Source organism: Salmo salar, chromosome ssa12 (genome assembly GCF_905237065.1).
Source record: "Salmo salar chromosome ssa12, Ssal_v3.1, whole genome shotgun sequence".
Classification (NCBI taxonomy): Eukaryota; Metazoa; Chordata; class Actinopteri; order Salmoniformes; family Salmonidae; genus Salmo; species Salmo salar.
The window spans coordinates 53,073,489-53,099,206 of NC_059453.1; the positions used below are offsets into that span (position 1 = coordinate 53,073,489).

The 25,718-nt window shown below is 40.4% G+C and overlaps 1 protein-coding gene and 2 long non-coding RNA genes across 5 annotated transcripts in view; 1 reads left to right on the forward strand and 2 right to left on the reverse strand.

Moving 5' to 3' along the window:
• The first annotated feature begins 35 nt into the window (after nucleotides 1-35).
• Nucleotides 36-3,560, forward strand: LOC123725596 (uncharacterized). Its single transcript, XR_006758137.1, has 3 exons — nucleotides 36-806; nucleotides 3,182-3,289; nucleotides 3,507-3,560. It is a non-coding gene; the product is annotated as an uncharacterized lncRNA (long non-coding RNA).
• A 1,674-nt stretch (nucleotides 3,561-5,234) lies between these two features.
• Nucleotides 5,235-25,718, reverse strand: part of LOC106565146 (mucin-3A) — an 89,383-nt gene continuing 68,899 nt past the window's right edge. For 2 of the 3 annotated variants that reach the window (XM_045692017.1, XM_045692014.1), the window contains 12 exons: nucleotides 13,087-13,398; nucleotides 12,889-12,945; nucleotides 12,303-12,365; nucleotides 12,110-12,163; nucleotides 11,557-11,610; nucleotides 11,306-11,362; nucleotides 11,091-11,177; nucleotides 9,496-9,514; nucleotides 9,356-9,387; nucleotides 9,203-9,243; nucleotides 8,475-8,541; nucleotides 5,235-8,089 (listed from right to left, as the gene is read on the reverse strand). In XM_045692017.1, the coding sequence (XP_045547973.1) occupies nucleotides 7,809-8,089; nucleotides 8,475-8,541; nucleotides 9,203-9,243; nucleotides 9,356-9,387; nucleotides 9,496-9,514; nucleotides 11,091-11,177; nucleotides 11,306-11,362; nucleotides 11,557-11,610; nucleotides 12,110-12,163; nucleotides 12,303-12,365; nucleotides 12,889-12,945; nucleotides 13,087-13,398 (1,124 nt within the window). In that variant the 3' untranslated portion in view covers nucleotides 5,235-7,808. The remainder of the gene's footprint in view (nucleotides 8,090-8,474; nucleotides 8,542-9,202; nucleotides 9,244-9,355; nucleotides 9,388-9,495; nucleotides 9,515-11,090; nucleotides 11,178-11,305; nucleotides 11,363-11,556; nucleotides 11,611-12,109; nucleotides 12,164-12,302; nucleotides 12,366-12,888; nucleotides 12,946-13,086; nucleotides 13,399-25,718) is intronic. The other variant, XM_045692016.1, reaches the window with a different exon arrangement.
• Nucleotides 13,408-18,136, reverse strand: LOC123725597 (uncharacterized). Its single transcript, XR_006758138.1, has 3 exons — nucleotides 18,110-18,136; nucleotides 15,577-15,864; nucleotides 13,408-15,306 (listed from the first exon to the last, which is right to left on the reverse strand). It is a non-coding gene; the product is annotated as an uncharacterized lncRNA (long non-coding RNA).

Consider the following 25,718-nt stretch of genomic DNA (forward strand, 5'->3'; position numbering starts at 1 on the left):
AAACCAAACTAACTTGTCTGTCTGAGAAAAATATTTATCTTCTACTTTTTGTTTTACCTTTTTTACAGCTGCACAAAGTTTAACTACAAAAACCCTGCATTTGTAGTTGAGAGTTTTATGATCTCTAAAATGTAGTAGGCTTGTCATATTTAATTTATGTTTGGTGAGTCATGTTTAATAATATGCCAGAGCAGTGAAGGCAAACTGATAAGCGCAGTAAAGGAAAGGAAAGGATGGAAGGAAGGAACGGAGGAGAGAAGAAGCGAGTTCACACTACTCGGACTGATCAGTTTACCTTGAATGCTCTGACTGGAACCTAAATGTCAGCGCCCGTTCAGATAAACCGCGTGCTTTGCTTGAAGTGCATAACATTGAACGTGTGTAGGCTGAGAATGCAGTTGCTGTTTTTAAACTAACGTTTTTATATAGCCTAACTTTGAGATTAACCGTTTGATCATGCCTCCTAAAAAAAAGCAGCAGCCGCCGAAGAAGTAACGGCTATTTGGTTAGATTACGGTTGATACATTTGTCAATTTCATTGTTAGAATCCAACAAGCACCTGCTGTGGCACGGAAAACTTCTCTTCATCCACCTACGATGGTGATGGTTAAAGAAGCGCTGAAGGAGTTGGACTCTCGAATGGTCTCATCGCAGGCCATTCGCGGCTACATAACAGAGAAATATCCATCTGTGGACCTGATGAGGTTGAAGTACATGACACGCAAGACCCCAAAAAAAGGAACCGAGGGCGGGGTATTGGTAAGAACACCAACTCGATAGCAAACGGCGCACAGGGGAGGTTTCGGGTAAGTGACCCATGTGTAGTAGAGTGATGTTGTTCCCCTAGATTATGCACCAAGTTGCGCACAAGGACAGTTCAAGTAGGCCAGGTCAAGAGGGGATGTTAATAAGTTAATAACAATAATAATAATTCAATGTGTTTTCTTTATTTAATTACAGCAGCATAGTTAATGTTATTTTTCGGTGTACATTTTTTTTTTGATATCTATATTGTAAATACACCTAATTGTAAAAGTTGGTATATTTTGGTTTGGTCCATCGCGGTTATCCGTACTTACGTACCCTTTTATCGTTCTCTTTTGCCGGACCTTCAGCTAGCAAGGTGCCCGAGAGCTGTGACTGCACCGAGGGCTAACATATTGTGTGTTGTCTCTTCGTGTGCAGGTCGAATAAAAATGATTCTACCAACAGAATTCCAGTTGTGGCAGTGTCCTAAATAAAAATACACAACGCAGAACGAACCACGCTACACATGCATGTCTAAATCTTCTTAAAGTAAATGCCCAGTGTTTCCAGATTTCTATGAAATATGACCTATAATTTACAACATGAGTGAAATGGTTTTCCTTCCAAACAATTCTAATTGAGTATGTTAAAGCAGCTTTCCTGTTTGAATTGTGTTTTTTATTTATATATTACTACATTGGGCAATTACATACAATTTCTAGCGGCACACTGACTCACGTAATGACGAAGCCATAGGCTACTACTCACGGTGAGGGCCAATGCGCTCCTCTTGGCAATAGCCTATCTCAAGATGAGCTACTTTGAAAAACAGTGCTGCTGGTCACAAAAAAATGGGAGTTGAGAATTATATTGGTTCTACAGACAGTCTTCTATTTTCAGCAGTAGGCATTTGCTTTACAAACTATGTTTTTTCCCGCGATTTTTATTTTGAAATGTGCAAACAGACAGCTGCAACCAACTATATACATATGGATGGCAGTTCCCATTCAAATCAGGACTGGCAGCCATTGCTAGTGTACCCATGAGTTACCACTCAAATTGCCAGGGTAAGAGGTTCCAAAAATCGATGTATTATGTCTATGGCCACAACACAACAAGCTGATCATGCTGCCCAAATTGCAGCCTTCCCGACAGTAGGCAACCAGAAACTGCCGAAATCAAGGAAAAAATTGAGTAAATGAGGGACAAAGTTTATAGTGTGTGTGTGGGGTGTGTTTTACTGCCACTGTTTAGGTCAATTTGTAGAATTTATGCCAAGGAGCATTGAAGCTGTTCTTGCAGCTGGTTAAGGCCAAACACCCTTTTTAAGACACTTTGTTGGCGTTTTCTTTATATTGGCAGTTACCTGCATGCGCTTGTGATAACATTTAATCCAGTTATTTTTGAGAAACTATTGATCCTCTATGGCTAAATATGTTCTCTGGTTTATTTTGAACATTTAGAACAGGTTCCCTTGGTTGGTTATAAAATAAGTTAAAAAAATGTTTTTTCCTCTTGGGCCCAGCCCCTGACTCACATAATTGACCAGTCACATTTAGTTATATTGCAATTCATTTTTTCAGTTACCCAATCAAGGCAGGGCCCCCCATTTACCCAAACCTCTCCTCCCCCCCCATCTGATGATTAGCAGAGTGGCAGCAGGAAGCTGTCTACACTCATTGAGAGTGGAATCCTGAATCCTCCTGTGGTTTGCTGTTGCAGTGAAAATATATATTACATATCTAATATGTACTGTATAATGTATGTATATATTTGTGACTTTTTTTCTGCCTCCTGGGCCCAGGGGCTTCAGCCCGAGAAGCCCCTTTGTTATTCCGGCCCTGGGCGTACCCCAACAACAGAATGGTGTGGGCATATACCTGTTACAAAAAAATATTAAATCAAGTATACTGCTGATTGGCCAGCTCAGCCAATGAGCCAACATGATATAATGTTGAATGAGGAAATGGCAAGCATTATCGAAACTGTCTGTTTTGTGTTACAAGTTTAAGTATTTTTTTGTTTTGTTTTTTCAAGTTATGCTTTGGCAACAAATAGTAGTATAGGATTAGTGATGGGGAAACAAAGCTTCCTGGAGCGTTGAGATTTTCCAGCTAATTGTCTGAAATAGGTTAAATTCTCAAGGCTTTGATCAAGAGCACACTAGTGGCACCTGCTGGTCTAAATAATATAGAGCAGCCAAATTATTATAGATTATGTCCCAAACCCCATAGAGTGTGTGCAGTGTAGCCTTTTAGTCTTCTACAAATCAGGTGGTTGTTCGACGAAACGAAACTTTATGGTACCAGTTCTGAATATAAAGTTTTGTGTTTATTATATAAGTCAACATTATATGACAAACATATTTAACATGGGTTTGCTGTTTAATATAATGTAGCTCAATGTGTGTTTACTCTCCCTTGACATCTTGCAGTCAGGGTTAGGGTGAAGGAGCCCAAGCCAAAGGCCACTGAGAACACTGATCCCAATGTGGAGAAGGCTGCCAAGGTTGGAGCCAAGAAGACTAAGGACAAGGAAGCCGGTAAACTGAATCCACTGAATTAATTGTGCTCATCACTCCTAGGATTAAGACATCACCCTATAATCCGCCCAATTGTATGGGATCGTTGTTATTGAGCTACACCCATTGCAATGGAGGACATTTAACATTGCTCATTCAATGACTTGTATGGGTATCTCACTTCTCATGGTGTCCATGATTGCATGCATACACACACATCACTAACTCTTGTCTCTAGAAGCTGAGAAGAAAAAGGCTACAGCCAAAAAGCAGAAGGAGAAACCTTCAGAGGCAAGTGTGGTTTCAGTAATGTTCTGACTATTGGCATTGTTCAAGTGGTTTTGGTGTATAGGGACTCTTTTTACACTTTTGTCATGGGTACTGTTCCCTATTTGGGCTTTATCATGGTTAAATGGAATCTCTAAATGGGTGATTGTATTGCAAACCTGTCATTTTCATCTTTCAGGATGCAAAACTCAGGAAGGCCGCAAAAGCATCCTCTTCCAAAGGTGCCCCCCTGCTAAGAAGCCCAAGTCGAACAGGACAATGGGGAAGAGGGGACAGCTGAGGATCAACCCAAAGCACAGAAGACTACCAAGGGTGAAGGGGCAGCCAAGAAGGGTGCAAAGGCCAAAGCTTTCCAGAAGCCTGCAGAGGGTGATGAAGGGGACACTGCTGCTCCTGAAGCTAAAATCACAGTGAAACGAGGCAAGAGGGCAGCAGCAGAATGACTGGACTCCTTTTAACCACTTTGTATGTTTTTAAATAAAGCTGTTTTTTGTAGTTCTTGTTTGTGTCATTTAAGTGTAGACCTAGCTGCAGTAAAATCTCCACTTTTCCTGTAGATAAGTGTTGATGGTGGCTAGGGGTTTGTTAAGATGTTTAATGATTCACTGATGCAAGATATTTATATATATAAAAACCTGTTAAGTTATTATTTCTTACACCTGCTTAAATCAGTACCCTCTTCTGCCAGATTAATTGTATCACTAGTACAGTGAAAAATATTGATGGCTAACGTCAGGGGTCTTCAGTTTAATATTCAAAGGTACCCAAACCAGAGTATTGCTATACAGTCAGGACTTTGTTGTTCATCCATCATAGGTTGATGACCATGGCACGATTCATTAGGATAATCTGGTACAGTGAGTGGGCAGATGGTTGAGACCAATCTGAGTCTGGAACAATTCGGCACACAGGACATGACATCTTGGTACGAGTCTCCTGAGGGACGGCCTTGATACTGTTTTTTCGCTGTTAATTATGAAGCTATGGGAAATTACTCAAAACTAGTCTGTTATGGGTCAGTGCCCACAATGGTGCAATAAAAAATGTTGTACCACTTCAGTTTGTCCACAACGGAGAGGAAGAACTAATTGGGTCTTCAGTTTGATATTCAAAGGTACCCAAACCAGAGCATTGCTGTCCGCTGGTGCTCCTGGTTCTTTATTCCCTGCAATTCATATGGAGGTCAATGAGTTTTATTTGATCAACAAATATTTGCCAATTTGCTACATGGGGGTTATTTGATCGAATCCAAGTTTTGTAATTGTTAGGTTGTGGACTCGTGGCATTTCTGCAACTGAAAAAACGACTTCATATTGGAGTTGTGCCTGTTGTGATACTTATGGATAACCCATTTTAGCATAGACATTGCCATGGAGGGCTTTCACTATTTTAACATAGTCAACTGGGTGGGAATACCTACGAGTCAGGAGAAATCTGCCATTAAAGAAAATTGAATACTTTAAATTTGAGAGTATAGACAACGCCATTGAAGCTGTCACAGATGAGGCCTATCTATGACCCAGTCACACTTATCTGCCCTCATTGGCTGGAACGGTCTCGCCTGCTTTCCATCTTTGAGGACATTGTTAGAGCTCGACTAGCTTGTCAATATAGGCAACATTTGCAACACATCAAAAACACGAGGTTGAAATAGAAACTGGGTTTGTTGACTCAATCCTTCATTTTTAAAACCGCATGTTTATTTGTTTAAAAAAATAAAAAGTTTACATTTCATTTTCACTAATAGAAACAGTACGGAAGCACTGAAAGTCTGAGCAGTTTCACAGCTCTTCAAGTATGTTCATTCAGTTTATAGATTAGTTTATAGTCTCAGCAGGGGCAGATCCAACAGGCCAGGCCAAGAGTGCAAGGCGTCAAGCTGAGCATATTCCGACTCAGTTCTGATCCAATCAAGCCCAACGTCGCATTTAGCTCGTCCAATAGAAACAAGTCAAGAACCCATCACTTGCTTGATCCAGTGATGAATTAGATTTTGTCCACAACAGTGCACTGTAGCTAGTCACATTAATCCTCCCAGAAAGAAGAGCGATTTGGTGAAATGGGCAACGACTGGGGTGATTGAGAAGAGGGGCAGAGGAAGACAAACATGGAAGAGAACATATTGGGAGTAAGAAAAGGGAGAAAGGAGAGATTTTAGGGTTAAAGAGAGAAAAGGAAGAGAGATTTTGGACGTAGAGAAAAGGAGATCAAAAAAAGGGTGAAGTCACGTGGATCATCAACATGCCAGCTGTTTACCTTCCCAATCCTGCCACAAGAGAAAGCCCTCAAGCATTTGCATTAATGACTGCAATAAGAAGAAGAAACAAATTCAATACCACTTGAATCAATTCTAAATCAAGAAAACATCTTCCACGTGTAAACAATTTCACAGTTCTGAGAGAGAGATAAGTAAGTGTGCAGATCTCCTGGCACCTCATCATCCTCCTCCTTTCCGCTAAGCCCACCCTTTGTACTTGCCTGGCTCCACCACATGCATCAGAGGCAGTGTACGGGTTTGTTAGTTAGTCCCCCCCCCACACACCAGTCCCTGCCTCTGTCCCTCATTGTTCAGGGAGCCCCGCCCCACCATCACCTCCCTTCGTCACTCATTAAGAGAGCCCCACCCGTGTAGGTCGACTCGGGGACATCAGGAGGAGATCCAGGTACTGCGAGATGACCTCCCAGTTCCTCCACAGGAAGGCGAGAAGGACGACGAAGAGCAGCGTGGAGAAGGTGCTGCTGAGCGTCATTAAACTCTGTAACTGCTTTAAGGTCACCATTGGCCTCATGGTGAAAACTCTGAGCAGGTTTCTTCCTCTTCGGCAACTAAGTTAGGAATGATGCCGGTATCTTTGTTGTGACTGGGTATATTGATAAACCATCCATTAATAACTTCACCTTACTCAAAGGGATATTCAATGTCTGCTTTTTTTAAACAATAAGTGTCCTTATTTGTGAGGCATTAGACAACCTCCCTGTTTTTTTGGTTGAATCTGTGTTTGAAATTCACTACGTGACTGATGGACTTTACAGATAATTGTATGTGTGGGGTACAGAGATGAGGCCATTAAAAAAATCATGTTAAACACTATTATTGCACACAGAGTGAGTCCATGCAACATATTATGCGACTTGTTAAGCAGAATTTTACTTCTGAACTTATTTTGGATTTCCAAAACAAAGGGGTTAAATACTCAATGACACTTTTTTTCTTCTTTTTTTTTTACATAATTCCACTTTGACCTTACCTTTATTTAACTAGGCAAGTCAGTTAAGAACAAATTCTTATTTTCAATGACGGCCTAGGAACAGTGGGTTAACTGCCTTGTTCAGGGACAGAACGGCAGATTTTTACCTTGTCAGCTCGGGAATTCGATCTTGCAACCTTTCGATTACTAGTCCAACGGTCTAACCACTGGATTACCTGCCACCCCGATATGGGGTATTGTGTGTAGGCCAGTTACAAAAAAAATCTCAATTTCATACATTTTAAATTCAGGCTGTAACACAACAAAATGTGGAAATCGTCAAGGGGTGTGAAGACTTTCTGAAGGCATTGTATGTTTTACCGTTTTGATATAAATGCACTTTATCTATATAGTCCCCACATTTGAAAAAGTCACAAGTATTTGGACAAACTCATTTATAGTGTATTAAGGTAGTCAAACATTTTGTATTTTGGTCCTTGATTCTTTGCACCCAATAAATACATCAAGCTTGTGACTCAACAAACTTGTTGGATGCATTTGCAGTTTGTTTTGGTTGTGTTTTGGATTATGTTTTGCCCAACAGGAAATTAATTGTATCCAACCGCTATGGAAGGAGGTATCACACAGTCAACGTAAAATACATAAATACAGTAGATTTAGCATTAACTAGGGGAAAGAAATAAGAAAAATGCTCAAAGGGGACTATGCCCCCTGGACCCCTAAAAAAATATATATATATATTAACACAGTAACAGATATTATGGATAGACATGTAACAGAAACCAGTTGTCCATGTGTAATACAGTAGATATATTACCTGTTAAGCAACTTATTTACAGTAACTGGATGTGTGATAAACAATGGATGTCGTGTGAGATAGAATGTATTTGTGTGAGACATAGCTACAGAAAGCCAGAGGTGTAGTGTCAGTGTGTCTGCAGAAGACTGTACAACCCATCCGGCTGGGCTGAGGTTGCTGGTCTGTCGGGGATTGAGCTGTATACATGGTAAGTGTCAGACTAGAGGAAAGAAACAGATTCACTTTAGGGCTTCGAATCTACAGTACAGTTAATGTAATTCATAAGGGGTATTTTATGAGGATGTAAGACCAATCTTAAACTGAAAGTCAAATCACAGTGAGAGAAAGAGAGATACTTGTATCCTCGAGTCCGTCTGTCTGTGAAAACAATGCTATAAATAATAATAATAATATAACAATATAATACAATGAATAGTACAACCGATATAAGAATACTCCATGCAATTATTTGTGCTGTACTTACATGTTTATTTGCAAATGCCTGTGTATCCACATCAACGTTACCTGCACATCACAGAGAGAGACAATTCCATGATTAAGAGGTTGTGTATGTATGTATGAGTGTGTGTTTGAGGGTGGATCGTGTGTATATTACATGTCTACATTGCATGTGAGTTACTTAGTCGAGTTTGCTCTGTTGCGTTGGTAACATCCAAATAGAAGAAGTGCAAGTAACAAGGCTTGATGTCATTTCACACTTCTCCTCATGACTCAAACCACCCTGCAGATCTACAGCTCTATTCTCATGCTCCACAGATGCTCTGACACATTCATTTCTGTTTTAAGTGTCATATATGTGTTTTGATAAGGTTGATAAGGTTAGGCCCAAAGTTTAAGCATGTACAGTAGCTGTGCACTTGCAGATGGTCCCGAGATCTGAGGGACAAACCTGAGGGCGTGAACGTGGACAGTACAGAAGTGATCTGAGAATCGATTCCAGCATCTCCTGAATCCACCTGTAGTAGAGAGAGAGGGAGAGAAGAGAGAGACTTTTTATCCTCCAGTCTATCAAACTGTCTGTCTATTCTAATCTAACTCGTGACATGAACTGCACCCTCCTTTGTATCACAGGAAGTGTTTGTCGGTTTTGTGTCATTCTGAGGTCTACACATGTCCAAAGCAAGATGTAGGTTATTTGATTTAAAAAATTTATTTGTACGACTAAACTCTGTACCTACTTAGGAACACATTTACAGGGTTTAACAATAATGAATGTATTAAGAAACTGTTTTGGGTAAAAACATCTTATTTGGTAATAAATACAAATTACCATATTAATCTGTAAATAAATATAGCTGTTGGTTTGATACATTGAACATTCATATGTTGAAGCACTACTAATGAAACATTAAGGTCTTGATCCTCAGATCAGACAGTCAGAGGGCAGAGGATGCTGGTGAGAGGAGTTATAGGAGGACAGGCTCATTGTAATCGTTGAAATGAATGAATGGAACGGAGTCAAACACGTAGTTTCAATGTGTTTGATTTGTTTGACTCCGTCCCATTAATTCCATTCCAGTCATTACACTGAGCCCATCCTCCTATAACTCATCCCACCAGCCTCCTCTGTCAGGTGGTATATGTGTACAGATACCACTGTAAATGTAGAATACTCACCATGATTCCTCTGCTCACCGCTCCCATAGACACCAATTCATCTAGAACAGAAACACAATAAAAATGGAATTACAGTGTTTGTACATGCATGTATATAGTTCTGTAAGTCGTGTGTGTGTGTGTATGTTTGATGTATTTAGTTTTGGAACATACATTGTCTGTGATCATCCTGTCTGGCTGTAGGTCTGTACAACATAAAAGTATAAGAAGGTTGTGGTAAGAACATCTCATCATGGACAAAACAGAACTAAAGGTTGATACAATCTGCATCATATTCACAAGGGAATTCTTACCTCTGAGAATTGGTTTTCTCTGAAAAACAAATGAGGCTAAATGAATTATATTGAATATAGTCTAACCTATCCTGTTGAGGACAGACGCCTCGCCAACGCCTCGCCAATATCCAATGGTAGTGCGTTGCGCAAAATACAAAAATCTCAAAAATGTTATAATTTCAATTTTTCAAACATACGACTATTTTACACCATTTTAAAGACAAGACTCTCGTTAATCTAACCACATCATCCGATTTCAAAAAGGCTTTACAGTGAAAGCAAAACATTAGATTATGTTAGGAGAGTACACAGCCAAAAATAATCACACAGCCATTTTCAAAGCAAGCATATATGTCACATAAACCCAAAACACAGCTAAATGAAGCACTAACCTTTGATGATCTTCATCAGATGACACTCCTAGGACATTATGTTATACAATACATGCATGTTTTGTTCAATCAAGTTCATATTTATATCCAAAAACAGCTTTTTACATTAGCATGTGATGTTCAGAACATGCATTCCCACCCAAAACTTCCGGTGAATTTACTAAATTACTCATCATAAACGTTGACAAAATACATAACAATTATTTTAAGAATTATAGATACAGAACTCCTTTATGCAATCGCTATGTCAGATTTTAAAATAGCTTTTCAGCGAAAGCACATTTTGCAATATTCTGAGTACATAGCTCAGCCATCACGGCTAGCTACTTTGACACCCGCCAAGTTCGGGGCTCACTAAACTCAGAATTACTATTAGAAAAATTGTATTACCTTTGCTGATCTTCGTCAGAATGCACTCCCAGGACTGCTACTTCCACAACAAATTTTGTTTTTGTTCCAAATAATCCATAGTTATGTCCAAATACCTCCGTTTTGTTCGTGCGTTCAGGTCACTATCCAAAGAGTAACGCGCGAGCGCATTTCGAGACAAAAATATTCAAAATGTTCCTTTTCCGTAATTAGAAGCATGTCAAACGCTGTTTAAAATACATTTTATGGTATTTTTCTCGTAAAATAGCGATAATATTCCAACCGGACAATAGTGTATTCATTCAAAGAGGAAAATAAAAAACAGCATAATCTCTTTGTCACCAGGCAGACCACTGACAAACTGTGCTACCATACTCTAACCAGTGACAGGAGACACCTCAATCCGCTTTCTGAAGGCTTTAGAAAGCCAATGGAAGCCTTAGAAAGTGCTTCGTAACAGCTCAGATACTGTAGTTTCGATAGAGAACCAAAAGAAGAACTACAATTTCACAGACAGGCCACTTCCTGCTTGGAATCTTCTCAGGTTTTTGCCTGCCATATGAGTTCTGTTATACTCACAGACACCATTCAAACAGTTTTAGAAACTTCTGAGTGTTTTCTATCCAAATCTACTACTAACATGCATATTCTCGTTTCTGGGCAAGAGTAGTAACCAGTTTATATCGGGTACGTTTTTTTCATCCGGCCGTGAAAATACTGCCCCCTATCCCAAACAGGCTATACAATTTGATCAAAATGAGTTGACAAATTAACCCATGCCAAAGGCACTTACATTAATGTCAGCACGGTAAATTTGCAAATGATTTGTTAGGCAGAATCAAATGTACTCACTGGTCCTCCTGCAGAGACAGACAGCTGTCAATCCTACCAGGAGCACGCCCACTCCAGAAGCCACTGCTGCCTGCCATAATTGCCCCACTATTTGGTGACATGATGACAACGGGAGAGGTCATTAGCTTTTGGACCACATTATTGTTCTTCTGAAAAAATGTGAACAGCTCTGTTTTCATATGTGTGACAAAAGACAGCTAGAAAAGGATACTTACCCAGAATGCTTTCTTGACTGTTTGATTCCACATCACTTTCTGTGGAGCTTTGAACTCCTGGGCACATGCAAGAGAGAAGGACAGTTTAATAACAGAGTTATGCAAATATTTCTATAAAGAGACAAATTAATTGTTTGATTCATCCTTAACCTTTGACTGAATTTACATTTGACTATATTTGCAAAACTGGTTTATGCTTTAATAGACAAAAATATTTAGCAAACTAAATTAAATCTATTGGCTATACTTACTTTCATTTGTACTCGCTGGGGTGTCAGTGGTAAAAGTACAGCAAACAGTCGACCCTGATGCAAAGCAAATCATTGGATCTGATTATACAAAAATACATCTAAATGGGTTGATTTTAATCAATCAAATATCAACCTCTTTTTGTAATGAGGCAAATTTGTGATGGGAAAAAACTCAACATGGAGAAGATAAGCTACTCTATTTATTTTACTTCTATTTGCTAACTAGATAAAGATGACTAAGAGACCTGATGAAGGATTCACTGCCGTGCTGGGGGTCAAAGGGGAGGTCAAACATGATGAGAAGAGATTACTCATATTACACAAGAACAAACGTAAATTAATGTAATATCTAAGGTCTTTCAATAAGCAGAAAGAGAGAAGTACTCTACAGATTACCTACAAATCAGATGGACTAAAAGTGGTTAAAAATCTGGACTGAAATTACAAGCAGCTATGAATACATCTACTAGTTAACCGGTCAGAGCATTAGTGTATGAATGTGAACAAAGATACTGTATTTGCAAACTAAGTTAAAATTGGTGGATCTACTTACTGGTTGTTGGTGTCACTGTGGTTTCTGGGGTAAAGGTAGAAGTAACAGTTGAAACTAGTGGGAAGCAATATGATTACACAAGAATAAGGTTTTACATTCACATTTGGGTCACTTAATTTTACAGGCCCGTAATCTAAACTCTTGACTGTGTAATTACTATTTGCAGAGATGGTCATTTAGAGGCCCAACACACCTTCTGTAGGACTCACTGTCTTGCTGGGAGGCAAAGTAGATCTAGGACCTGGAGTCATACCCACTGAGAAAACACATATTAATGAAATTAGCATTTTATTCATGATCGTATTAATGATCATCATGGTGTTGTTGGCCTTTTGAAATACCTTCATAACTTGTCTATTCAAAGTGGGCAAAGTAGGACTATAAAAATCACTACGGACAGATTGCTTCTAGCCCTGGTAGATTATATTTCTCCTCATTATAGAGATGATAAGACCAATTCATAAGGTGATAAAGTCTTTCAGGACAGATAAGGTGCTGATTGTTGTTGACAGCTTCCTAGAATGAAGTCACCATGTTATCTAACAGCAGAAGTATAACAGCACATAGATACGATCTAAACACTCCACTAGATGAACACAGACATTCTATTACTTGTGCTGATGATCCCAGACATTGGTGTTCAGGCTGGTGTCATATCTACAGAACAGCTTAATTATCTAACAGAACAGCTTCATTTACACAACTATTCTTACTGCTGAAACTTGCTTTGCTTTAAAATAACAGCAGTGCCACTATAAAAGCACAGATGTGTAGCCAACCTGCTGTAGAAGGTGTCTGTATAGTTGTTGGATCACTGATGTGAACTCCCACCAGATCTGAAATCATTTGGGATTGAAATGTGATATTTAGTTTGTTGGTCAGAATGAATATAGTCATACTAAGAAGATGCTAAAATCAAAGTGAGTCAGATCATGAAGACCTGCAGCCCTGATAGATTTGTTTAGATAATGACTCACCTGTAAAGGTGTACCCATCACTGCGTGGAGAGAGAGAGTTTGGTCCTGAGCTCACTTTATAGTCACAGCTCACCTCCTTACTCCTCACTGACTGAAGACGACTGATCAGATCACTATGATTTGGAGTGAATTGACAGAACGGCTCTCCGGATGCTGAGTTGGCTTTTCTCTTCTTGATCTTTGCTGTGAAGGATGGCTGACTCTCCTCTCCAACATACAGGTTACAGGTGGTGTCAGGACTGACGGATCCAGGAATCAAACAGATGATGGTGAAGTCCCCATCAAAATGGACTGTAATGTCTGGTTTTGGATCTGTTAGGAAAGGACAGAGACTCCTTTTTACATCACTCTATTTGAATGTAATGTATATGTCACAAGTGATACTGACTCTTACTAAACTAGAGCCTGCCATTCTCTTTATATTACATATCAGCATGTCTTATTTGATATCATTCCTATTTATGAGTGCCATTTAATCATGTGTGCTGTGTGTTTACAACGATTTCCTTTCACTTAATTCCTTACATGCTCACGTGTGAAATCAAATTGAATCGCATGGACTATTTTGCTTGCTTGTATGGTGTGCTGTGATTCCACAGATTAACATGGACTAAAGTGACATTGAGATGATTCTCTATCACCTCCTGCCTCCCCAAACCAATCGCTAAACACGCCTCAGAACTAGAGTTAAAAGGAACTGAACCAGGGACCTCTCAACCGACAAGCTTCTCGTCTCCGCTGGTCGCTTGCTGTTGGAAAGACACAAATCACAATGCTCTCTATTGCACTACTAAAGGAAAGTGCTTGTTGCGAACGTGTGAGTGTGACACCAATTGTTGGCCAGTACATCCTCTAATTGTATATTTTCTGTCCCCCACGACTACAGACACGGGGGACACGCCTGACGCAGCTGAGAGGCTACACCCAACTCTACCACACAGCCAGGCCGGTGCAGAGCGAGGGACAGAAGGTGACCTGCCATTGAACACCAAACCAGCAATCGACTACCAGACCAGCCATCAACTAATGATCCCTGCTCGGGAGGAAGAGCCGAACCCTGTTTGGGTAGAGCCGAACTAATCCTGCTCGGGTAGAACCGAACGAAAAAACCCTGCTCGGAAGGTTTAGTTTGGCCCGTTGCTTCTAGTTAGCCTACAGCCCTAAATCCCAGCCTATTTATACGTTTCTTATAGGACCGTAGTGATACTGTGTATTACTGTGTAAAGATGAGTTTATAAAGAACCTTTGATTGTACTTTGGCCTGTCTCTGTGGTTGTTTGCCGTGGGATCTTAGAACTCTACTTCTGACATATACATTTCAAATATTTGTCTTCACAACAACTATTTTGAAATGACATTGGATGAGATTGTGATTTAAACAGAATCATTCAAGAGAATCTGAATATAACATTTCTTACCAAGAATAGTAAGAGAGACAGAACCACTGTGCATCGATGGATAGTAAGTTTCTACTGTGTAAAGATATCTCAGTTTGATCTCAGCAGATGAACTTTGACCTGCCCACGAGAGCAGCTCAGTCCCCGTGAGTGAACGTGTACAGGGTGAGTGTTTAGGATCTCTCCCCTCTGTGTAGAAGTAACAGTGAGACACAGAGACAGATGGAGGAGTCTGACAGCTCAGCTGAACTGAGTCTCTCTCTCTGATGACTGTAGAACGGCCAGCCTGGGAGGAGGTGTGTCTCTTTGAAAGTTGCATTTAAAAACATTACAGCTAATCCATACATACTAACAGTATGGTAGATCCATTAATAAAATGTTCAACTATGTCAGCATTTATGTTTGTACAAAGTACAGTAAATCCTATCATTATGTCAAATGAAGACGTTTAAGAAATACAACAGAAGATCTCATTTTCAGAACGAGCATAATTAATACGGTATAACAGTGAAGTGTATCATTGTTTAAACCACCTACTTACCCTGAACAGTGACTGAGACAGAGTTACTAAACGGAGATGTGTGAGACTTCCCTACAGCATAGTAACAATTCACTTTGACCACAGCTGGAAATGTTGGACCTGCCCTCTTCAGCAGCTCAGTTCCTGTTATTGTCTGCGTACACAATGACCTTGGAAAATTCTTCCCCCCCTCTATGTAGAAGTAACAGTTAGACACATGGCGAGATGGAGGAGTCTCACAACTCAGCTGAACTGATTCTGTCTCTCTGATGACTGTAGAACTCACTGTCAGCTGAGGAATGTCTGAGAATAGGGGAATATAGCATTTAGCATTTTGTGGTTTTGAGAAATGTACTGATAGCCTAGTCCCTCCTTGTTACTTCACACTTAAGGATCTTGAGTCCATTACCTCATGCAGCGACAGTATGGGAAGTTAAGGAGATATAATACATTCCTTGATTGCTTCATGTAATAGCTTATAACAACACACAGTATGATAACATATCACAAGAGGAACATGGTAATGATGGCACAACAGTACATTGTTTACAACCATTCAAATAGTCTTCTTACCCTGAATTGTGACTGTTGAAGGCTCACTGTATATGGATCTAAACTGTGAACCTGTAGCACTGTACTGACATTGTATTTTGACCTCAGCTGGTGAACTCTGACCTGTCCACCTCACCAGTAGTGTTCCTGTGAGTGTCTGTTGACAGGGTGATGGTAGGGTGAATTCCACTTGCCCTTCCATTTTGAAGTAACACTCAGAGACAGATGGAGGAGTCTGACAGTTCAGCTGAACTGAGTCTCTCTCTTTGATGACTGCAGGAATCACTGTCAGACTGGGCTGAGGAAGATCTGTGACAGAGGGATGATGGAGTGTATTTTTTAATTGAATTATAAATTCATTTTCAATGTTTAACTACTCATACAGATAATGTACCACTTAATATTATATGAGTTTGAAAGAGAAAACAATTAAGACACTGTTGTCTATTTAACAATAAACAATGAGAACCCGTGGCAGGAACAGCCCTTAGGAGGGAGTTATCACACAATAATCCTCGGCTTCGATGGGCATTTTGCTTTTGTAAAACGGTTGCCAACATTTAAACAAAAGATTAAGAACATGTCTTTCATTAAAGACGTATTATTGTTCTGAGTAAATGTGTTTTATTTTCATCCTTCCACCAGGACATATGCTCATTGTGGAACGTTGCTATATGGGCACAGCCAAACAACGGAAGTGATGGATTTTGTTCTGACCAGAACTGTCCCAGAGCGTGGGGAGGTGTGTCTGCGCTTGTACTGAAGCGGTAGGTGCGCAAGACCAAAAACTTTACTAGCATCATACATATCGGTGAATCGCTGTGACATATGAAATACAAGTGATAGTGTAATCAATCTGTAATAACTACGTAAAAAGGTAACGAACGTGTTAAATGATTGTGACGTGCAGTCATATCCAGGTCCTGATTGGTCAACAAGCTTATTTTACGCTTCAAATAGTGTTATTTGACACATCAAACAGTGTTATTTCTCGTGTATCTTTTTTGAAATGCGAAGACCCAAATGGCATTCCATACATTCCAGTGCACGACACACTGACATCACGTACAGATGCGCGTGACTCTTGGCTGCAGTAAGAAAGCCACGCCATCTGCTCCCATTCAACATAGCCTAGATTTACGTTTTTATTTCTTCTAAACAAAATAATTTTGGGGGGGCTCTCCTACGCTAACAATGATGTTTTGATTCTTGCTTGAACAGCCACTAAGATTATATTTGGTTGTGATCTTTGGATGCAGCAAGTTGTTAGCTAGAATGCTAAACACTCACTGACATAGCCATAGGCTGTAGCAAATGATAGCCAAAGAGCCATTTTACTGGTTGAAGTTGAAGTTATTTTTAAGTATAATGCAGTTGATTTGCAATGATGACAAACATTATATTAAGCAGGACATTCATACGAGCCTTAAACTCCAATTATAATCCAAAAGTAGTGTGAAATGGACTCATATGCAACATGTAAATAGAGGCTTTTTTTGTGCTGTCACCACAGTGGATTGAGCAGTCAAATGGAATAGTGAATAGACTATTTTTTGTGTTTGTAAACGTTGCCGCACGAGGGCGATGCGTGCAACGTTTGCAAACACAAAAAATGGTCTATTCACTATTCCATTTGACTGCTCAATCCACTATCTCATCAGCACAGCCAGGCAATTTATAAACTTGATCTCCACTGTAAAAAGCATTTAGATATTATATCCCATTTATTGTAGACTAGCATTTGGTTTTCAACAGCGGAGATTTGCATTAACCTTGCTGTCTGTCTCTGATATTTGCAACATTGTTTCAATATTGAAATTCGATCATCTCCTGCTGTCACATAGTAATGAACGAATGTGTCGGGATGAGACAGTCTGGCAGGTTTTCTAAGCCAGTCAAAATCATGAATCAGTATCATTTTTATGGATATATTCAAAGAAATGCCAATAGAAAAACACAAAATGCAGCTAGTTTACTGTCATTCCAGCTTCAGTTTAAAGTGATTATGTTAACTGTGTACTGTAGTTGGCTAGCTCCTCTGAATAGTGTCCTGGAGAGAGAGCACATTTTCTATGCCAGGCGAAATCTCGCATCGAGTCATTAGCTCATTGTTATGGATGTATCCCCCCCCAAAAATCTGTAGAAAACAGCTTAAACAAATGCAAATACAGCTTCTTTGCTGTTATTCTGGCTGCACTGTTTGACGTGACTGTGTTAGCCGAAGTTGCATAGCTAGCAAGCAAGGGATAAGAACATTGACAGTCATCCTGGCAACGGAACATTTAGAATGATCCACCAGCTGGCTTGGGTACCAACCCTAGATTTGTGTCGGGACTACACGGAGTATACCAAACAGTCGGGGCATGGATTTTACAATGTATCGAGAGCATTCCATGGGGATGCTGACCCATGTTGACTCCGATGAATTCATCAAAATAACGTTTTTATTGAAAATATTTCAATCACTACTTGAATATTTTGGTAACCCGTTGTTTTGTCTGGTAGCCCAAAATGTTCCATAATGCAGCTTTAAATTCATAATAATGCTACTGACCTTTGGCTTTGAGGTACTGGAAGGTATATAGACATAACAAAATGGGTCATTATCATGCTCTTTTAGCCATTATGAAAAATAAGAAAACATGAGATGGGAACACTTTACACAAGCTGGCGAAGCAGAATAGCCTGGAATGCATTCACAGCCATGTTATCAAGCAGTGGTCATTCTTATCTGAACAAAATGTACAATAATGACAGAGAAATATAAATTAATAGGATGATCAATGGAATAAGACACACTTATTATAACCATAACATGTTGAAATATTAAGAGTTTCTAAAGTAAAAGACTAAAAGAGGGGAAAGAAGAATGGAATATCCTGTAGCACAAACAGATGATGGAACTTGGAACGGAAAAATAACTCACCGAAAAGGAGGATGAGCAAAAACAGACGACCAGCCATATCAGGGATGCACAAGGTCATTATTTAGACAGCTACATACATACTGTTAGTCTGACTTCACAGAAGATGGTGGCTGTGACTGGGACAAAGAATAAATGTTTCAATAGAAAAGCAGATGTGGAGCTTGTTCACAGGAAAACCACATGTCTCATATGACAACTGTGGGCTAATGTCATGTTGCAGAGGACAAAGAGGCTGAACATTCAGAATCATTTATCGGTCATTATTTTTAAGTTCTCAAGCTATCTGTCTTTAACAGATGTTATTTTGTATCATTATTGCCGACAATTCGATTTTTAAAACCAAACTAACTTGTCTGTATGAGAAAAATATTTATCTTCTACTTTCATATTTAATTTATGTTTGGTGAGTCATGTTTAATAATATGCCAGAGCAGTGAAGCTAAACTGATAAACGCAGTAAAGGAAAGGATGGAAGGAAGGAAGGAACGGAGGAGAGAAGAAGAAGCGAGTTCACACTACTCGGACTGATCAGTTTACCTTGAATGCTCTAACTGGTACCTAAATGTCAGTGCCTGTTCATGTAAACCTTGTGCGTTGCGGCGGTATTGCTTGAAGTGCATAACATTGAACGTGTGTAGGCTGAGAATGCAGTTGCTGTTTTTATACTAACATTTTTATATAGCCTAACTTTGAGATTAACCGTTTGATCATGCCTCCTAAAAAAAAGCAGCAGCCGCCGAAGAAGTAACTTCATCTTCTGACGTGCCCATAAATATGAAAAAGTGTCGGGAAAAGATAAATCAGGTTTGTAAAACCATGTGCGGTTTAAGCCAATTTGAGTAGCCTAATTTTATGGCTATTTGGTTAGATTACGGTTGATACATTTGTCAATTTCATTGTTAGAATCTAGCAAAGCACCTGCTGTGGCACGGAAACACCCTCTTCATCCACGTACGATGGTGATGGTTAATGAAGCGCTGAAGGATTTGGACTCTCGAAAGCGGGTCTAATCGCAGGCCATTCACGGCTACATAACAGAGAAATATCCATCTTTGGACCTGGTGAGATTGAAGTATTCCAAGAATCCAAGATGGCGTAGCAGTCGGACGTGTGTTTGTCTTTCCCATGTAAACAATTGGTCTCATCGTTTTTTTGAATATATTTTAATCTCACTTTCCACCCACGATCTAAATATACTTTCCTGCAACCCGCCCCACCCAATGTGGTACGAATCTGCTATTTCTATACGTTATAACTGGAACCTTCATCAGAAGCTAACCAGCTAACTAGCTAGTAGTCACTGTTAGCCACGGCTAACCGTCTTCACCTTTAGCTCGGTCACCAGCCAGTTATAGCTCGGTCAATACCTGCCAGTCTGCACAGCGCAATATCGGACTGCTTTTCTCCACCACATCACCGGATTCCTGCCGCAAGCTCTGGGCCATTACACCGGATCATCGCAGCTAGCTTGCTGCAATCGTGTGGCTACCGCTGGCTAATGCACCAGTTAGCCTTGAGCTAGCCTCGAGCCAGGCCCATCTACCAGCTAGCCGAAGAGGTATACACACTAATTCGTGGGCTACAATACCTCTTTTGCCAATTTGCCTGGACCCTTTATTGCCGACAGGGAGCCCCGCCGATCCATCACGACTGGTCTGCCGACGTAATCGTCCGATGTGGTTTCAACAGGCTTTCCGTTGCGTTGTCACCGAAGACCCATCTGCTAGCCCCGGCACGCTAGCTTTCTGAATGCCATGCCTCCCACTTGCCTAGCATAGTAGCGACTACCGAACGGCTCCCGGACTCACATATTGCTGCTCCTTGGATCCTATGATCACTCGGCTACACATGCCTCTCTCTAATGTCAATATGCTTTGTCTTCTGCTGTGTCGGTTAGTTATTGTTTTATGTCACTGTAGAGCCCCTAGTCCAGCTCAACATGCCTTAGATAGCTCTTTTGTCACACACCCCACACATAGGGTGACCTCATCTGACTTAGCTGGTGTCTCCAGAGATGCAAGCTCTCCCATCGTTACACATTCCTAGGTTTACCCCCACTGTCCCCACATCCTACAATACCCTTGTCTGTACATTATGCCCTGAATCTATTCTGAAGCCCGAGCCGTGTCTGAATTCTGGCTTAGGAAGGCCACCAAAAATTCTGAAATTTCCATCCCCAACTACAAGATTTTCCGTCGAGATAGAACTGCCAAAGGGGGCGGAGTTGCAATCTACTGCAGAGATCTGTCATACTATCCAGGTCTGCGCCCAAACAGTTCGAGCTTCTTCTTTTAAAAATCCACCTTTCCAAAAATAAGTATCTCACTGTTGCCTAACTATTGATCCTCAGTGGCTAAATATGTTCTCTGGTGTATTTTGAACATTGACAACAGGCTCCCTTGGTTGGATATAAAAAAAGTTATTTGTTTTTTGCCTCTTGGGCCCAGCCCCTGACTCACATAATTGACCAGTCACATTTAGTTATTATGCAGTTTATTATGCAGTTACCCAATCAAGGCAGGGCCCCCCATTTACCCACATGGGGACCATACCTCTCCTCCTTCTATCTGGTGATTAGCAGAGTGGCAGCAGGAAGCTGTCTACACTCATTGATAGCGGGCTCCAGAATCCTCCTGTGGTTTGCGGTTGCAGTAAAAATATATACTACATATCTAATATGTACTGTTTAATGTATGTATATATTTGTGACTTTTTTCAGCCTTCTGGGCCCAGGGGCTTCAGCCCCGGGAAGCCCCCTTTGTTAAGCCGGCCCTGGACGTACCCCAACAACAGAATGGTGTGGGCATATACCTGTTATAAAAAATATTAAATCAAGTATACTGCTGATTGGCCACCTCAGCCAATGACCCAACATGATATAATGTTTAATGAGGAAATGGCAAGCATTATCGAAACTGTCTGTTTTTGTTACAAGTTCAGATGTTTTTTTTGTGTTGTTTTATTTCAAATTATGCTTTGACTACAAATACTAGTATAGGATTAGTGATGGGGAAACAAAGCTTCCATGAGCGTTGAGATTTTCCAGCTAATTGTCTGAATTAGGTCAAATTCTCAAGGCTTTGATCAAGTGCACACTAGTGGCACCTGCTGGTCTAAAGAATATAGAGCAGCCAAATTATTATAGATTATGTCCCAAACCCCATAGTGTGTGCAGTGTAGCCTTTTTGTCTTCTACCAATCAGGTGGTTGTTCGACGATACGAAGCTTTGGACGTCAATGATCATGTGCTTCTGATAAAGTGATACGAGCATCAGCACACTGCGATTTCAACGCATGCCTCAGAGCTCAGGCATCAAACGTAACATCACTATACAGGATGAATCCACAACATTATTTGGGTACGAATTAACACAATATAAACTTTTTTTTTAAGTGAGATCTCCACTGGATAGTTACTTCAATAGGCTACTTGTGGCAACTAGGCTTTGTTAACCCAAGTAATTAAATCTGAGCTACTCAGATTGCAATGGAGGACATTTAACATTGCTCATTCAATGACCTGTATGGGTATCTCACTTCTCCTCATGGTGTCCATGATTGCATGCATACACACACATCACTAACTCTTGTCTCTAGAAGCTGAGAAAAAAAAGCTACAGCCAAAAAGCAGAAGGAGAAACCTCCAGAGGCAAGTGTGGTTTCAGTAATGTTCTGACTATTGGCATTGTTCAAGTGGTTTTGGTGTATAGGGACTCTTTTTACACTTTTGTCATGGGTACTGTTCCCTATTTGGGCTTTATCATGGTAAAATTGAATCTCAAATTTTAAATGGGGGATTGCATTGCAAACCTGTCATTTTCATCTTTCAGGATGCAAAACTCAGGAAATCCGCAAAAGCATCTGCTTCCAAGGTGCCCCCTGCTAAGAAGCCCAAGTCGAAGAGGACAATGGGGAAGAGGGGACAGCTGAGGATCAACCCAAAGCACAGAAGACTACCAAGGGTGAAGGGGCAGCCAAGAAGGGTGCAAAGGCCAAAGCTTTCCAGAAGCCTGCAGAGGGTGATGAAGGGGACACTGCTGCTCCTGAAGCTAAAAATCACAGTGAAACGAGGCAAGAGGGCAGCAGCAGAATGACTGCACTCCTTTTATCCACTTTGTATGTTTTTAAATAAAGCTGTTTTTGTACTACTTGTTTGTGGCATTTAAGTGTAGACCTAACTGCTGTAAAATGTAATCTCCACTTTTCCTGTAGATGTAGATAAGTGTTGATGGTGGCTAGGGGTTTGTAAAGATGTTTAATGATTCACTGATGCAAGATATATATATATAAATCTGTTAAGTTCTTATTTCTTGCACCTGCTTAATCAGTACCCTCTTCTGCCAGATTAATTACATCACCAGTACAGTGACTTCCCGGTTCCTGGAAAATGTTGATGGTTAAGTTGTTTTCTATACAGTCAGGACTTTGTTGTTCATCCACCATAGGTTGATGACCATGGCACGATTCATTGGGATAATCTGGTACAGTGAGTGTGCAGATGGTTGAGATCCATCTGAGCTTGGAACACACTGGACATGACATCTTGGTACCAGTCTCCTGAGGGACGGCCCTGATACTGGTTTTTCACTGTTCTCTCCACCATGGAATTTTTGATGCTGCTGGTTTGTGGTAGCATTCTTTCTTTGCAGTTATAACTAACCATCTCAAAACAAACATTTCCCATAACTATGAAGCTATGGGAAATTATTCAAAACTAGTCTTATGGGTCAGTGCCCACAATGGTGCAATGCAACATGTTGTACCACTTCAGTTTGTCCACATGGGGGTGCAATAACTAATTGGGTCTTCAGTTTGATATTCAAAGGTACCCAAACCAGAGCATTGCTGTCCGCTGGTGCGCCTGGTTCTTTATTCCCTGGAAGTTTAACCTCTCTAGGGTAGGGGGCAGTATTTGCACGGCTGGATAAAAAACGTACCTGATTTAATCTGGTTATTACTACTGCCCAGAAACTAGAATATGCATATAATTATTGGCTTTGGATAGAAAACACCCTAAAGTTTCAAAAACTGTTTGAATGGTGTCTGTGAGTATAACAGAACTCATATGGCAGGCAAAAACCTGAGAAGATTCCTTACAGGAAGTGGCCTGTCTGACCATTTCTTGGGCTTCTACACTCTCTTTATTGAAAACTGAGGATCTCTGCTGTAACGTGACACTTCCTACGGCTCTCAGAAGGTGGCAAAACGCTGAATGATGTCTTTGCAGGCCCTGGTTGAAAAACAGTAGCGCATTTGGATAATGGTCGATCAGAGAACAATGAGACTGAGGCGCGTGCACGAGGCGACACCATGTTTTTATTTTTTCGTCTTTGAACGTAAACAGGGTTTCCCGGTCGGAATATTATTGTTTTTTTACGAGAAAAATCGCATAACAATGGATTTTAAACAGTGGTTGACATGCTTCGAAGTACGGTAATGGAATATTTAGAATTTTCTGTCACGAAACGCATTGGGCGCGTCACCCTTCTTTACCATTCGGATGGTGTCTTGAACGCACGAACAAAACAGAGGATATTTGAACATAACTATGGATTATTTTGAACCAAACCAACATTTGTTATTGAAGTAGAAGTCCTGGGAGTGCATTCTGACGAAGAACAGCAAAGGTAATCAAACTTTTCTAATAGTAAATCGGAGTTTGGTGAGGGCCAAACTTGGTGGGTGTCAAATTAGGGGTCTATCTACTCAGAATATTGCAAAACGTGCTTTTGCCGAAAAGCTATTTTAAAATCGAACATAGCGATTGCATAAAGGAGTTTTGTATCTATAATTCTTAAAATAATTGTTATGTTTTTTGTGAACGTTTATTGTGAGTAATTTAGTAAATTCACCGGAAGTTTGCGGTGGGTATGCTAGTTCTGAACGTCACATGCTAATGTAAAAAGCTGATTTTTGATATAAATATGAACTTGATTGAACAAAACATGCCTGTATTGTATAACATAATGTCCTAGGATTGTCATCTGATGAAGATCAAAGGTTAGTGCTGCATTTAGCTGTGGTTTGGGTTTATGTGACATTATATGCTAGCTTGAAAAATGGGTGTCTGATTATTTCTGGCTAGGTACTCTGCTGACATAATCTAATGTTTTGCTTTCGTTGTAAAGCCTTTTTGAAATCGGACAGTGTGGTTAGATAAACGAGAGTCTTGTCTTTAAAATGGTGTAAAATAGTCATATGTTTGAGAAATTGAAGTAATAGCATTTCTAAGGTATTTGAATAACGCGCCACGGGATTCCACTGGCTGTTGAGTAGGTGGGACGATTTCGGCCCACATACCCTAGAGAGGATATACAAAAAACACGAAAAATACAAAAAGTAAACGAGAGGACAACAAACCACCTCTGCACTGCTACGCCATCTTGGAATTGGAATCTATGACTCGGTCACACTTATCTGCCCTCATTGGCTAGAAAGGTCTCGCCTGCCTTCCATCTTTGAGGACATTGTTAGAGCTCGACTAGCTTGTCAATATAGGCAATATTTTCTACACATCAAAAACATGAGGTTGAAATAGAAACTGGGTGTGTTAACTCAATCCTTCATTTTTAAAACTGCATGTTTATTTGTTTTAAAAAAAAGTTGATATTTCATTGGCACTAATAGAAACAGTACGGAAGCACTGAAAGACTGAGCAGCTTCACAGCTCTTCAAGTATGTTCATTCAGTTTATAGATTAGTTTATAGTCTCAGCAGGGCCAGATCCAACAGGCCAGGCCAAGAGTACGGGGCTTCAAGCAGAGCATATTCCGACTCAGTCCTGATCCAATCAAGCCCAACGTCGCGTTTAGCTCGTCCAATAGAAACAAGTAAAGAACCCATCACTTGCTTGATCCAGTGATGAATTCGATTTTGTCTACAGCAGTGCACTGTAGCTAGTCACATTAATCCTCCCAGAAAGAAGAGCGATTTGGTGAAATGGGCAAAGATTGGGGTGATTGAGAAGAGGGGCAGAGGAAGACAAACACGGAAGAGACCATATTGGGAGTAAGAAAAGGGAGAAAGGAGAGATTTTAGGGTTAAAGAGAGAAACGAAAGAGATTTTGGGTGGAGAGAAAAGGAGAGCAAAAAAAGGGTGAAGTCACTAGCCATGTCGATCATCAACATGCCAGCTGTTTACCTTCCCAATCCTGCCACAAGAGAAAGACCTCAAGCATCTGGATTAAGGACTGCAATAACCTCTTACATCTAGACGTTCCGCTAGCGGAACACCTGC